This window comes from Amblyraja radiata, chromosome 32 (assembly GCF_010909765.2).
Source record: "Amblyraja radiata isolate CabotCenter1 chromosome 32, sAmbRad1.1.pri, whole genome shotgun sequence".
NCBI classification, from domain to species: domain Eukaryota; kingdom Metazoa; phylum Chordata; class Chondrichthyes; order Rajiformes; family Rajidae; genus Amblyraja; species Amblyraja radiata.
Window position 1 is genome coordinate 9,883,896 of NC_045987.1, and position 16,696 is coordinate 9,900,591.

At 38.8% G+C, this 16,696-nt stretch overlaps 1 protein-coding gene across 2 annotated transcripts in view; it reads right to left on the reverse strand.

The window, feature by feature from the left end:
• The window catches only part of col27a1 (collagen type XXVII alpha 1 chain), a 323,681-nt gene that overhangs the window by 37,307 nt on the left and 269,678 nt on the right, over positions 1–16,696 (reverse strand). For both annotated transcript variants that reach the window (XM_033048904.1, XM_033048906.1), the window contains exons 38-41: positions 13,654–13,707; positions 12,665–12,772; positions 12,030–12,083; positions 5,355–5,408 (exon numbers count right to left, since the gene is read on the reverse strand). In XM_033048904.1, coding sequence (XP_032904795.1) covers positions 5,355–5,408; positions 12,030–12,083; positions 12,665–12,772; positions 13,654–13,707 — 270 coding nt within the window. The remainder of the gene's footprint in view (positions 1–5,354; positions 5,409–12,029; positions 12,084–12,664; positions 12,773–13,653; positions 13,708–16,696) is intronic.

The following is a 16,696-nucleotide window of genomic DNA, read 5'->3' on the forward strand; positions in this document are numbered from 1 at the left end:
CCTATCTGGGACATACGACAACAAAACATTCTTGACTCTTGACATATGCCAAGTGCTGCTCACACTAGGTCACGTTGAAGAGCCAATATTAAGACCAATTGGTTTTCTTTCCAAATTCCAGATTATTAATTGACTAAATCCAGCATTCTTGTTTATTTTGGATTTACAGCAAACTGCTGTACTCTGCCCAGAATGGTTTTGTTTTCTCTCCATTGCCCTCATTAATCTCCTTCCACTCCAAATAAGTCTGTTTGTATCAGTCAACGAATAGTTCCAGTTTACAACAGATGAGCCCGATAGTTTTAGAGATAGCATGGAAACGGGCTCTTTGGCCCACCGAGTCCACGCCAACTATCAGTCACCCGTTCACACTGGTTCTATGTTATCCCACTTTCTCATCAACTTTCTGCACACTAGGGGCAATTTACAGAGCTCAATTAACCTACAAACCTGCATGATTTTGGGATGCGGGTGTAAACATGAGCACCTGGAGGAAACGCACGTGGTCACAGGGAGAACGTGCAAACTCCACACAGACTGCACACAGATTGAACCCAGATCTCTGGTGCTGTGAGGCAGCAGCTCTACCAGCTGCGCCCCTTTGCTACCTGACTCATGGTGTTGGAGGCAATCACAGCATTTACCCAGTTTATCACTGATGGGGCAGATTTATGTTAGATTTGTTTCTCCTGAGAGAGAATAAGACATTAAATAATAAGGAAATAATTCTTGTGATTTGCCCTCATAGATGATTGAAGTATTAATTAATTACTCAATTATGCATAACATATGATAATCACTATTTAATTTGCATGGAATGTGAGTAACACAGCTCTTTCATGGGCTGAATGGCCTCCTTTAATACTGTATCATTATCAGATTCTATGAACTTTCTTTTAAGAAAGCGTGATGACAAATGAACTTCAGAATTTTACTGAAAAGGCAGCTTTGGTCCTGTACTTCAGCATGCCAGACATTACGAAACAGATTTTTTTTCTAATTTTCCAGTGAAATAATATCTTTCTTATGGGTTTGTGTGCAGACAGCAAGTTAATTTCAACTGTCAGGACTTGGCAGTTGTTACCACCTTTAGGATTCCTGGAGAATCCTGGGGTGTTTGTTTTCCTGGCAGTTGAGTCCAACTGAATCAGAGCCAGTTTTTAATCACAGATAATGTAGAGGTGAATCAGCAATGAACCGTAGGACTGTGTGTTTTTAAAGCCTAGTCTGGAGAACTTATTTTTAAACCAATCAAGAAACCCCAAACATCATAACAATTGGAAAATTGGAGTAATTATGGTTAAAATGGTTTGGGAGTCAGTTATTTTCCATTTCCCAAGACAGCAATCATTCCCTCTGACAAATGTAATAAAAAATCAAAGTACAACTGTTACATTTGGTAATACGCAGCTGGTTGCTCCTGTCCTCCCCATTTTACGGTCGCATTTTACACATTAATTCTACAAAATGAGTGTTATTTGTTTGAAAATCATTGCTTGTTTGTAAATGAGCCGATATGCAGCCAATGTGAACAAACATTCAGATAACAGCCTTTCTGCTACAAAATGTATTTGTACATGTCTTTTTAAAATAACCTTTATGTGGTGATATCATGCTGAATAAAATAAATGCCTCTCTGCAATGGAGATAGTAATGAAGACACTGAACTAAAATAAATGCCTCTTAATATTTTCAGACAAATATTTGTCAAACAAATTGGTTGGGCCAGATCATGTTGGTCCGAAACACTTCCTGGGTACATACCCATCCACCCTCCCTTACTTCCTCCACGAGTGGAGCTCTAAGCAAGCTGATCTTTACACCAAAGAGGCAGTGCAAGTACGTGCAGGTAACATTTGCAGTGCACTCCATTGCGGAGTGTACCACTCTGCTTCTGACTCTGTTAAACTCAAAATCAACAATCCAATCTGAAACTGCATGGTAGGTGTACCGGGAACACTTGCTTGAGAGTATTTATCTTGTCGGCCTGAGTCTGGGCATTTAGGAATGTAGACTTACTATTGACCTCCTCCTCAAAATCTATTGTGGATTTTTTTTTTTAGCTTTGATCCCCAATGGGTAGGAATTATAAATCTGATGGCCAATTGGTCCAGAGCACTTTCTGGAGTGTTAAATGGATTTACTTACAGTGACTTTTTTGCTTTCAATTGAAAGCATTTACTTTCAATATGGTTAAGGTCCCTTTATCCTTAAGGCTTTTTAATATATATATGCCAAGTAGGCCCTGGGCCATAGGTAGGGATTGTGTTGCAGGGGGAGATCTGTGGGGTCAACATTGTGGGAAAGGAGTTCTAAAGCGTGCAGGAGATGTAAAAAAATCAGAGTAACCACTTGGGTCAGGTTCACGTACTCTATTATAATCTGTTCCAGGCCTCTTTAAATAGTTCTGCTGAAAGTTTGGTTGCTCCCGAAGCACTCGGTGTTGCCAGAACATTGGAATAGGAACAAAAATACGTCCACAGTCTCTTGAGACTCGTCTGCCATTCAGTAAGATCATTGCTGACCTCATCTTGGCTCCACTTACCTGTCTGTTCCCTAGGACCCTTAACTACCCTTTTGACAAAGAATCTGTTTGTTTTGGCCTTGAATATATTTAATAATTCAGATTCTCCAACACTCCGGGATAGAGAATTTCAAAGAGCCACAACTCTTAGGGAAGAAATGCTTCTTCATCATGATTTTAATGGGCAACCTCTTGTTTTGAGGACCTATGAAAGGAAACATCCTCTTAGCATTTATCCTTTTATGCCCCCTCAGAATCTTATATGTTTCAATAAGGTCACCTCACGTTCTAATGAGTACAGGGTGTCCTTTCCTTATCAGACCAGGTCTTCATCCCAGCAATCAAATCAGTGAACCTTCTCTGAACTGCCTCCAATGCAATTACATAAAAAAATATACCAGAATTGTACATAGTATTTCACGTTCTGTTTCATCAATTCCTGCATGGTTGTAGCAAGATCTTTACTTTTATATTTCATCTCTTTTGCAAAAAGGTCAACATTCCTAATTAGATTACTGTATGTGCATGCTAACCATCTTTATATATTGTGTCTACAAGGACATTTAGATTTATTTATTCTGTGGCATTCTGCAGTCTCCTCTATTTGCATATTATGCTATTTCTCCATTATTCTGACTGAAGCAGACAACCTCACATATCCCCAATATTGCACTCTGTTGGCTGATTTTATTTCAAACTCAATAGTCTTGCAGATCTTCTTTGTCCTCCTCATACTTTGCATTCCCAACTTGGACTCATTGCCCTGAGACATCTCTCTGAAGGAACATTATTGGGGTGTAACATTAGCACCCTTCATTCAACTCTATTGTGCCATTTGCACAAAGCTATTTACACCTGGAAGTGGGTACATAAATTATGTAGCACCAAGAAAAAAGCAATGTTATAAAACAAACTTCCTTAACCGTACTCATAGAACATACAACACAGGAACACACTCTTCAGCCCACAATGCCCGTGCCAAACGTGATGCCAAGCTAAACTAAGCTACTCTTCCTGCATGTGATCATATCCCCCCCCCCCCCCCCCCCCCCCACGTTTCCTGCACAACCAGAGTTTACTGACAAGGGGGAAGGAAATGGGCAGAGATCACACTCATTGCATCAGTCTTGGGCCTTGGTGACAGAGGATTGGGTGAGGTGGTTCCTATGAGCATTGCGTGAGGTGGTACTGATCGTCAGCTGAGTAGAGTGTGTGTTTTGCCCCTCTGGGCTAACTACTGCCTCATCTCCCTCCCTCTGGAAAATGATCTTAAAGCAATAGTGCAAAATCATGGCAAAAATTAGTTCTTTAGTAAAACCCTGGAATCAGACTAATCCTTGGTCTTGACCCTGAAAGTATTTTTAGACCTGGTGTACTTACTGTCTGAGAGTGTTAAAGCAGCACTGGCTCAAAGCACGGAGTGGAAAGAAGAGGGCTTGTTTGACATCACGGTGACCTATAAATTGCAGCTGTGAACAGAGACTGGAGTTAAAGCTTGGCCCTGGGGAGATAGTGATTTTGGTCGGGGGAGGGGGATGGTGGTGAGGGGAATCTGTTTTTTTCTATCAAGTTAATATTGTCTTTGATAGCAGTCTACTCTCAAACTGTCTGTCCCAAACCTTCAGCTACAAGGCATGTATTGCTTTGGGAGATCTGAAGAAGGGTGAGGAAGGTAAATGATTTCTTTGGAATAAGGGTTAACGTTCAATTTTCAATATCCCAGTTCAGTGGATTCAAGAATATTAAATAATCATTTTATATATTATATGTTTCCAAGTCAGGATTTCAATATCCGTCCATATGGAGTGTGTATTTTCTTCCTGTGAGCATGCAGGTTTCCCCTGGATGCTCTAGTTTCCTCCCACATTCCAAGGACATGCTGGAATTAGCATGTCGGTTAATTAGCCACTGTAAAGTTCCCTCAGTGTATTTGTGAATTGTAGAATTAGATTGGGGGGGGGGTGTGAATTAAAGTGTGGTGAGAATAAAATGGGATCAATGTATGATTAGAGTGAATGGATGCTTGCTGGTCAGCATGGACTTGATGGGCTGAAGGACATGTTTCAAAGCTATATGTCTACAATTCTACGAAGTATAGAAGCTATTCCTTTGTAGCTACAATGTGGAATATAGATAAGACTTAGAAAAGCTGAATTTATTTATATTCCACAATATATGGCACTTTATTACAACTCAGTCTGTGCCAGTACTGTACCACAACAGAGCTTTTGAGAAATACAGTATCACTGGCACAGAACCAAACTTCCAGCTTTTCCCTCTACAGACAACTGAACATTTACATAAATGGAGTTCAAATCAAAATAAACAAAACATTTCCCCTCAAAAAGATCAAACGAAATTGCTAAGCACTGGAGATTTAGAAAGTTTAAAAGCCTCTATAAAGTATAAATCAACGAGCTACCATATACTGCACATGAAGGGTTGTTTTATCTTTCATTCGACTCAGACTGCACAAACAATTCCAGATGAGTGTAACTGCGGACTGACCAGTCAATGCATACAAAATCTGATGTTGGCTGCTTGAGCAGAATAGTTTGTTTAATAGTTTTATTGAGTACATTGGAAGTAGGTACAATTCAGAGCCTCAGGCACGTGTCAATGAGCAAACTGATTATGGTATAGATCATTTAACGCCATTGATTTAAATAAACTGAATTGACTCGAGAAGCAGCTGCAGATTGTAGAGCTGGATGTGCTCTGAGTTCTCTGATTAGCTTATTCTTCCCTTGCTGCCAAAACAAAGTTTAACTCTATTAAGCTCTCATTTCAGACTAACAAAAAAACAACTTTAAAAATGAATCTAATTTACCTTTTCACCTTTGGGACCAGGTGGTCCTTTCGGGCCAGGCGGTCCTTTATGTCCCTATAAAAAGACAAAAATGAATGTTAAATATTTTACATCCAAATTACAATGAACACAAAAAAAGCAAATGTATTGCCCATTAAATCCACACGTTACTATTAAACGCATTATAACAGTCACGTTACTAGCATGGAGAATAAGGCTGGAGAGGTAGCAAATGACTTTATCACAGATAATTTGTTTTATACCTATCGGTGACCCATTAACGTTATTATTTATTGAACTAAAGATACATTTCTATAATAAATGTGACAGATGTCATGGTATAATAGCAGTAGATTATCAGTTTATCCATCACAATTTGTCTTAATGACACACAATACATCTTGAATAGTCACATGCAAATATTATAAATGTATGGATGGTGAAATTGAGCAAAACACAACGTGCTGGAGTAACCCGGTGGGTCAGGTAGCATCTATGAAGGTGCTGGACAACCGATGTTTCTGTCAGTTTCTGATAGCAAAATAGATCTGGATATAAATTAGGCATATGAACTAATCCTGATCCAATGTCTGTTGGGAGGGAATAGTTTTTGGGAGGAGAGTAGAATTTAACAGTACTCACTATCTGCAAAAGCAAAAATGTACTTTAATTCACCCAGGAACATTGATAATATGTGACCAGGGCACTCTGCCTAAATCAAAGGTGACTGTCCACAAAGATCAACTATCTCTATGGCATGGACTTTTTCCTTTCCATAAATTAAAAATAATTTCACTCTGGCATCAATCTCTGAGATCCAGCATCAGTGTGTCATCAAGTCAGCTGAGGAGAAAGATACAATGAAGAATTCTTACAGATAGGGCTCTTATAGACAGGAAACCAGGAAATGAAAGCTCTAATTATCAAAGGGCATGTTTGTGTAAAGTGAAAATAAAATTTGGAACATACTGGAGATTAAGATAGAAGCTGAACTATAAGCAGACACTGAATTATAACATTAATTGTTGAACGTCATCAGGACTTTATGGGGTGGTGTGCCAATGTAACTCAGTTTATGGAACATACATTTGATGTGCAAAAGTCATAATTTTGCAGATACTAGAAGTATGAATTAAACCTGAAAATGCTGGAAACACTGAGCAGGTCAAGTAGTATCAGTGCAGAGAAACTAAATTAACATTTCAAGTTGATAATCTTTCATTAGAACTGGGGAATGTAAGAAGTAAAACTTCTTAGTTTTAAGGTGCAATCAGAATGGAAAAGTGGCGAAATGTCCCATTTTATAAAAATATTTAACTATTTGTTCTGTACTTAATAGTTTTAAATTGTTTCTAAAGATATTCAAAAATATTAAAAACACTAGACAGATTCAATAGCTGCAAAGTGGAGCAGCACTTGCTAGGTTTTTCGAAGGAATACTTCCGAAGGAATCTCAAGGCTCGTTCAGGCAGCCCACCTCACTTCCCTACATGTTTAGAAGGCAAGAAAAATTGGCTCTCTGGAATTGCTAACGAAGAATAAGGGATACAGAGTGTGAGTACTGTTCCATGTTCTGTTGTCTGGAACACACTGTCAGAGGTGGTGAGGGTGGGAGGTGTAAGATACGATTGTAGCGATTAAGGCTTTTAGACAGACACATGGACATGCAGGGAATGGGGGGGATATGATCACATGCAGGCAGAGGAGATTAGTTTAACTTGGCATTGTGTTTGGCATGAGCATTGTGGGTTGAAGGGTCTTTTCCTGTGTTGTATGGTCCACGTGCTATGAGTACGGGTAACAGCCCAGGTCAGGAAATTCTAGCTATGTAGTTATGGATTTAAACACTTGATAATTCTAAGGTTTCAGTTACCATCTTACCATATACCACCAGAGTATCACTACTGTCAAGGCAATTTGTAATTATAGAGTTAGTTTAGTTGAGATCATATGATGAGTTTATGGAAACAGAGGATACTGAAGCCCAGCCTCAATGCCTTATGTTTCAGAAGGAAGTTTCTAAACTTATTCCTGAATTTGCCACACAAGAGATTAATTACCGTAAGAAAATCTAAGAAATTGGTGTTGAAGATTAATAATGTTAGTATCAAAAAAACGTAAACTGGAAGACTCTTAAAGGGGCTGTCCCACTTGGGCGACCTAATTGGCGAGTTTAGAAGAGTTTAGGAGAGTTTGAAAAAAAGTCATGTTGGAAGACTAGCTTCGACTAGCTACGACTAACTTCGGGAATATTGGACACCGAATAGTGGAGAGTGAAGACGACCTCCTTCAATCTCCTTCGACCTTCTTTCCACCTCCCTTCGACTATGATGAAGACTATCTACGACTACCTACGACTACCCTCGATTACCGACGAATAACATGCCGACCTACTACGAGTAAACCTACGAGTAAAAAAGCATCACTTTTTTCCATGGCGGCATTTTTTTATTCGCGGGCATTTTTCAACATGTTGAAAAATACGCCGCGACCTAGCTGAGGCCTCGAGTACACGGGGACTACTCTTGAACATGAGGAGAGTTACAAAGACCTCCTACGACCTCGTGTCGACCATGCTGCGAGTATGAGTCGAGGGCAAATTCGCCAGAATTCTCGGATTAGGTCGCCCATTGGGACAGGCCCTTTAGGATCACTTAGATTATTTGAAGATTTAAACTAAACCTTGAATTTAAACCAAACAGACTGCAGATGCAGGAATTTTGAGCGCAAAACCAAGTGCTGAAGGACTCTGAAGAGTCCAGAACCAAAATGTTGCCTGTCCATTTCCCTTCACAGATGCTGCCTGATGTCCTTGTACGTCAGTCACTGAAAATAAGCATGCAGGTGCAACAGGCAGTGAAGAAAGCTAATGGCATGTTGGCCTTCATAATGAGAGTATAGGAGTAAAGAGGTCCTTCTGCAGTTGTACAGGGCTCTGGTGAGACCACACCTGGAGTATTGTGTGCAGTTTTGGTCTCCTAATTTGAGGAAGGATATTCTTGCTATTGATGGAGTGCAGCGTAGGTTCATGACGTTAATTCCCGGGATGGCGGAACCATCATATGATGAAAGAATGGAACGATTGGGCTTGTATTAACTGGAATTTAGAAGGATGAAAGGTGATCTTATCGAAACATATAACATTATTAAGGGATTGGACATGCTAGATGCAGGAAACATGTTCCCGATGTTGGGGGAGTCCAGAAACAGGGGCCACAGTTTAAGAATAAGGGATAGGCCATTTAGAACTGAGATGAGAATAAACCTTTTCACACAGTGAGTTGTGAACTTGTGGAATTCTCTGCCTCAGAAGGCAGTGGAGGCCAATTCATTGGATGTTTTCAAGAGAGAGTTAGATACAGCTCTTAGGGCTAAAGGAATCGAGAGATATGGGGAGAAATCAAGAAAACTGGATACTGATTGTGGATGATGAGCCATGATCACATTGAATGGCGGTGTTGGCTTCCAGGGCCGAATGACCTACTCCTGTACCTATTGTCTATGTAGCCATGATCCGCTGCATTCCTCCACCACTTTGTGTTTTGCTTTTGGACCATGAATTTATTTCACTGTATTTTCTTTCTTAGCTTATTTGCATCAGTTTGTCTTTGGCATGGTATACTCCTTTTTCTACACACTGCCTGGTGTGCTGAAAGTTTGAGCAGTTTCTGTTTTTATTTCCAACATTTCTAAAACTTTGTATTTTGATCATAAAAAAGACACAAAGTGCTGGAGTAACTCAGTGGGTCAGACAGCATCTCTGGAGAACATGGATAGATGACGTTTCGGGTCAGAACTCTTCTTGAGACTTTTTTGATCATGACTACTTTATGGCTTAACCTTAAAAAAGCTCATCTTCCTATGTTTGGCTGTCAGTAAATGTATTCCTGCTACTTAACAGTGAATGTAGTAATACGCTGATATTATTCCTTAGACTATGTATAACATTCATATCTAGCACAGTAAAAATAATATATGAACACAATGCCAAATGGAAGGGAGCATCTGTTGAAATACAAAGGTTACATGCCTGCCATTTCAATACATTTCTTTGCCAATGCTTATCCACCCCATATGTAAAGATCTAGAATTATGATGGGATCTTGTTTCTAACTATAGACAAAAGTGTTTCAGTAACTCAGCGAAACAGGCAGCATCTCTGGAGCGACCTTTCGGGTCGAGACCCTTCTTCAGACTGAGAGTCAGGGGAGAGGGAATCTAGACATATGGAGGGGTAAGGTGTGAAAACAACATATCAAAGCAGACGATGCTAAGGAAATGTAGAATGGTTCATTGTTAGCTGAGGAGAGGTGACACGGAGGCATACAATCAGTAAAATTAATCAGAAGGACAGTGAAACTAGTCGGAGAACTGGGGTGGGGGAGGGACGGAGAGAGAGGGAAAGCAAGGGTTACTTGAAGTTAGAGAAATCAATATCCGTACTGCTGGGTTGTAAGCTGCCCAAGACCTGCTTGCAAGAAGCATATTATAGCATAGAATACTTTGGAATCAAGAATAATTGACACATAGATTGTTACTTTTTAAAAGCAAGGGTAGTTAAATATTTAAAGCTGTGGAATTAGTCCTGGATTGCTTCAGTGAATAATTGATGTAGGAACAATAGGCCATATGCATATCTTAACTACAAAAAAAATTAACAACTCCTATACCTTGCAATATAAGCAGTTTATTTTGTCCAGTTACTTAGTGACATGAAATATGTAATTATTTTATATTGCACGTAGATTTAATAACATTTCTAGCATAGTGAGGATAAAAGATTGTTTCTGGGCACAGAAGTGTGGTGACTATAACACAAAAACAAAGTGCCTATTGATGCTGGAAAATGAAAAATAAGAACATAAAACACTAACTAATTAGCCCCAGGAGGTTAGCAACAGTAAAACAGTGGATGCATTTTCACCTGGGAAGGAAGTCCAATTCTGTCCAATCCCGCCAGGGAAGTAGATTTTACACACCATTTGCAAAATGAATAATAGTCAATCCAATTTTGCCCAATCTTTTAATTCTGAGATTGAGAGAGCTAATGCGAGAATAGGAATATGCAACATTTTATTCCATTTGATCCTTTCTGATTAGCATGTGTAAAATAATTACCATTCATGAAAGGTAGACAAAAATGCTGGAGAAACTCAGAGGGTGAGGCAGCCTCTATGGAGAGAAGGAATAGGCAACGAGACCCTTCTTCAGACTGATGTCGTGGGGGGTGGGGGGTGGGAAGAAAGGAAGAGGCGGAGACAGTAGGCTTGTGGGAGAGCTGGGAAGGGGAGGGGAAGGAGGGAGAAAGCAAGGACTACCTTGCCACAGAGGGTAGTCGAGGCCAGTTCATTGGCTATATTTAAGAGGGAGTTAGATGTGGCCCTTGTGGCTAAGGGGATCAGAGGGTATGGAGAGAAGGCAAGTACAGGATACTGAGTTGGATGATCAGCCATGATCATATTGAATGGCGGTGCAGGCTCGAAGGGCCGAATGGCCTACTCCTGCACCTAATTTCTATGTTTCTATGTTTCTACCTGAAATTGGAGAAGTCAATGTTCATACCGCTGGGGTGTAAACTACCCAAGCGAAATATGAGGTGCTGTTCCTCCAATTTGCGCTGGGCCGATGTAGAGAAGTGAGACCAAGTGCAGGCTTGGCGATCGATTCGCCCAAGACCTCTGCTCAGTTGGCAATAACCAACCTGATCTCCCGGTGGCTCAGCACTTTAACTCCCCCTCCCATTCCGAATCCGACCTTTCTGTCCTGGGCCTCCGCCATTGCCAGAGTTTACACCCCAGCGGTATGAACATTGACTTCTCCAATTTCAGGTAGTCCTTGCTTTCTCCCACCTTCCCCTCACCTTTCCAGCTCTCCCACAAGCCTACTGTCTCCGCCTCTTCCTTTCTTTTTACGGCCACCCCCCCCCCACCCGACATCAGTCTGAAGAAGGGTCTCGACCCGAAACGTCGCATATTCCTTCTCTCCATATATGCTGCCTTACCTGCTGAGTTTCCGCATTTTTGTCTACCTTCGAATTTTCCAACATCTGCGGTTCTTTCTTAACCATTCAGGGAAGGATATGTTACCTCCAAATTGGCCTATTCTTTGGTCTGGCATGGTTAATTCTTAACAATGTCTACAGCAGAACAGCAAACCATGTAATGTACAAAACATCCAGTTGATAGCATTGGTATTGGCCACACTAGCTATTCACAGATTTCCACGATTAAAAAATAGCACATGGTGTTTTAATGAAGGGTCTTTGACAAGGAACATTTGCTCTGCTTTTCATTCCTCAGAGGCACAACAGACTGCAGATGCTGGAATATGGAGCAAAAAAAACAAACTGTTGGAGGAACTTAACAGGTCAGGTAGCAACTGTGGAGAGAAAGGAATGGTTGATGTTTAGGGTCAAGACCATGCATCAGGACTTGACCAATTCCTCTCCCGCCATAGATGGTGCCTGACCCACTGAGTTTCTCCAGCAGTTTGTTTTTATTCTCTCTGCAGATGCTGCCCATCTTGTTCAGTTTTTCCAGCGTTAAATGTTTTTATTTTTTAATATGATGCTCCTGCAAAAAATATTCAAATCTGTTAAAATAGTTTAAGAATATTCTATTTCACATTTGGACCTGTGCAGTTATCCATTATAAAGAAGTAAAAATTACTAATGTCCGTGCATTGAAATGTCCTTACCTCATAGCCTGGTAACCCAGGTTCACCCTGAACTCCCATTCGACCAGGAGCACCCTATCAAAGAGGGAAGAAAAAATCTTGACTGAAAATTGAATCAGGAAGCAAGAAGTTATCGTGATGTTTGTTAATTTCAAATTATTTGATTTATACATTCATTGGAAAATCAGTTAAATATATAACTTTGCCCTAACGCAATGCCTATTAGGACCCAATTTTTAGAATGTCTAAAGTCAGTATTTTAATTCGTAATAATGTACAACTCTGAAAAGTTAAATGTAATTATTTTGTGTTCCAGCCATGTTTATTGATGGTGCGTGCTGACACCTGTTGTCCACCAAATAAAGCACTGTCTAGGCTTAAAATAGAATTTCAGTAAACAAAAATCAGGCTGAGAATGAAAAAAAATCTCACTACATTACACATCTATGTATTTTATCGAACACTGCAAAACTGAACTAGGTCTTCAATTAAAAGCAATATCAATGTTTAAACAATATATAAACAATATATAAACACTTAATGTGGGAAAACGAGCAGCCTCCGTCAATACTATTAATAGTTAACTTTACATTCTTGTAGGCTTTTTGGTGATGGTTTAATTCAGTAAAAGATACTGTATTTATGAAGCTGAATACCAAAGATCCTCGTGTTCCTCGAGATCCCTTGGGCCCCTGGGTTCCTATAGGTCCTTGGTCTCCTGGGGGTCCAGTTTCTCCCAGATATCCCAAGTGTCCTTTGCTACCCTGAAACATGATGCATGAACGGGTTAGCAGGTACATCAGCACTGGCTAGTTAAGTCTGATTTCAAACCATTTTATATAAGTAATTCTAAATATGAAATAGTGGCATAGTGCAAGAAACAATTAGATTCTAAATTAAAAAAGAAAAATTCTACCTAATATCTTCAGAAGGAAAAGGCAGACCTGAGTATTTATTATTTGCAAATTCTGAGGATGGAAAATGAAGAGAGGCATTGGAAAGGCATTTTGATTAAGTTGTTTGAATTGTTGGATAGATTACAATGCTCTTTCAGCGGTGGATACCATTGCCCATTGGCACTGCACGCAAGATCAGAAATATAATTGCCAGGGCGAATACAATCTATATCTTTCAATGATGTGTGAATGCAAGAAAATTTGCATTAAAAATCTATCCACCATAGTATCACTAATGGGACAAATAAAGTATGCTGTTGATTTCCACAGGCTGAATAGTTTTGCAGTTTGTTCATGGATCTCTTACAAGTTCACAGAGGAAATGATGTACTAATGTAAGTTTCAATAATTCCATAAGAGCATAAAAGTGTTATCTTCAACCAATATTATATGGCAAGGTTTAGAACCTTTCAAAGATACTTCAGAGATGCATTGCTTTGCCTATTAGCAGTGCGAGGATTTTTTTTGTTTTTTTAATCAATTTTATCTCTTGAATGTTGGGACAATCTGGAAGGGGAAAATATAAATTAATGGGCCAAATATTGAGAGAAAGATAGATGGATACAATGATTGACAAGCAGAGTAAAACATCCGATGACTTAGGCAAAGGGTGTTGGTTCAGTATGTAAAAAATGGCAAATACTGGTGCTCCTTTTGCTACTCCAAAACAAATCATAAGTGCAACAAACCTTTCTGCCAGGTATTCCCCTTATCCCAGGTTTTCCCAGCTTTCCTTCAGGTCCCTGGATAAAAATAATCATCAATGGATGAAAATCAATTTACACAGTTTGTAGAAAAATCACTTACTAAGACGGTGATACAAAAACAGAGAGGGCTGCAGAGAGATCATATTAGACAGCAGTTTGAAGGAGAGAACAAAGTTAACATTCCATATTGATGACTTTTCAGTAGGCTGGTGTTACGTTGATCTGTGTTTGCTGACTATGTCATATGAGGGATGCTTCTTCTGGTTAGAACTGAATTCTGCCATTTTCCTCACCTCTCTCCTACTCATCACTCCCTGGACTAATGATGTCTCATCATTGTATGAAATTCTATTCAATGCAAAGGGCAAGAACCAGTAAAAACCAACTCAGCTGAACACAACGATAAAATGTATCCAGAAAGCAGAACTCCAACAACCAAACTTTAGTAGAATAAATCTTATACTTCCTAAAATTCTGGATATAGTTTAGATTAAGAATAAATGCTTTTGTAATGAAGTAGAAAATAATCTTTCTCATTAACATGACTTTGCTATGCTTATGGTTAAAACTTCTATTTTCCAGAATTCTTTGGCCAACTTTAAGTTTGAAGAAATCAAAATATAATGCCTAAACTTTTTAATTTCAGGGAAATGTTACAGCAACCTTTAAACTTGCATAATGAAATAATCGGAGGCATCTTTGTACCTAATTTCAGTCACATTTAAATTAATTAAATAAAGTTTCAAATCTGCATACAGTAGCAGAATCGTGGATAGAGATGTTATTATTGGAGTAGAGGAGATTGTATCCATTCGCATGTCCCAATTGATGAAACTGTGATATTGTATTGATATATACTGTGGAGTCACAAGGAAGATAACAACTATTCTTGTGTGTAACTTTAGCAAAAATGTGGAATCAACAGAAAATTATAATGATTTTATAAAAATATAAAGAATGATTTTATCTTCGAGTTTATTCAAGTTTCCTATTGCATCTATTTTTTCATTTTTTCACAAATTTATTTTGATATTATGAGTAGATTTTATGTGGAATCCATTGAGACAAATTTGAGTGTGGGCTGGCAATGATTCAGCATGATCTTTTTAAAGTGTTATTTTCCATTCCATACTTTGTAATTGCTCGTTCCCAAAAGATCATTCCTAGGTTATTGGAAGAATAAAAAGTTGAAGGAAATGTTCTATAAAGCACGTTCAGCAATACGTATATTTCTTTTGCCCTGGAGAGGTGACCAGATTAATGGTGATGACAGCCCTGGAATATCAGCTTTAGCCTTGTTGTAACAGCTACTTGCTAATTATCTGAAGGGTTTTACAAAGTTTATTTAACTGCTGTAGGCAATGTCTTAAAGCCGTCTTTAATGAACACCCATCAATTGTAGCATCATTCATTCCACTCTGTAAATGAGATAAATACAGGAAACTGTTCATTGCAATCCTACGTCACAAATTCTTTGAAGATTTGGGATGAGGGTGGGAGAGAGAAGGGAATAACCTGCAGTTAATAAATGAACTCATAGACTGATAACCAGAATAGTTGGAGTAATTTTCAGACACGGGATCGTGGACAGAAACAGACCCTTTGACTAGTCTGAATATTCCCAGGATAGTGTACATAAAATGTAGGTCTGCATTGCAAATCTCCTTTGTGTACAATTAATATTTTGAATTGCATGGGATTCAAAATATGAAAAAAAACCATGAAAACAGAAGTTGCTCAACTGCAATAATGTCACTGTTTCAAATTGTAACAAAATTAAATGTCTCACAATAGTCAATGGATTCTAGTCATGAACAGGTCCAATTCAAGGACATCATATAACTATATCTCTACTTATATTTTATAATGACATCAAAGAAGCCCATTCTGTTCTTCAGGGCCATGCTATTTCCCAGGGGAGTAATCCACTTGTTCATTCTCCCTCTTTCTTAGTTCCCCGCAACTCATTCTTACTCACATACATACCTATCAATTTCCCTTTGATTCTTTTTGCTATTAACCTACCAGTTCATCTTCAGGATACCAGAACTTCCAGAGGAAATTGATGTCGTCAAGAAGAGAATGTGCAAACATTGCACGTAAATTACCCTGCGTCAGGATCGAACCTGGTCCCTGGAATATTGAGGCAGCAGAACTAACTGCTGCACCACTGTGCCTCCAAAAGTCTATGTTACTCTCTAACCGGATTCTAAAGTTGGCAAATATGATGTTAATTCTGAAAACACGGTTACATTGATATCTGAGCCAGATTTAAAAAGATTTAAATGTTATCTGGGGACGTAAATGCTTGTTGCCAACTGCTTGTAAAAATGCTTTCAAGTTTTAAAAATATCCTGTTTTGCAATTACACATAAGACTTCAATAAATTTTGAATGAACTAAATGAGCAGTTTTGGGATAGATGACATAATTTTGTTATTTTACTGGTTATTCAGGAAACTACCAGTAAACAGAAAAGCTGATGAAAGACAGTTTGATAAATAGCCTAATAATTGGTCCTGCTGCAATTTAACAAAATGTTCTTAAAAATGAATTTATTGAACATTAAGATATGTCCATTCCAATTTCATGGATGTCTTTGTTTTATTAACCTTTATTACAACAAGAGTAGTTAGATGCTGGATTGTCTAGATTTCCCACTTTATCATAATCCACATCAATGCAGCATTACAAACAGCCACATGTAGCAGGGGAGAAGAGATTGTAAGATTCTCCATCTGGTGGCCAGCTGAACTTCAATAAATTCATCACTAGAACAAACTAAAGGCAATGTCAATTGAGGCTAGAATTTGTCTTTGAAAAATCTAAGCAAAGCTTGAAACACTAGACATCAGGTTAGCAAAATGTTTTTATTTACAATGTTTCCTTAATAAGGTCAGTTGTGCCATTTAATTTATTTTGAAGACAATCAAAATTGATGAGTCAAAGATTAAATAAAAATAGGGTATTGTATCAGGGGGATTTTTAATTTTCCAACTTCTTTCCGCCCCCCCACCCCCCCACCC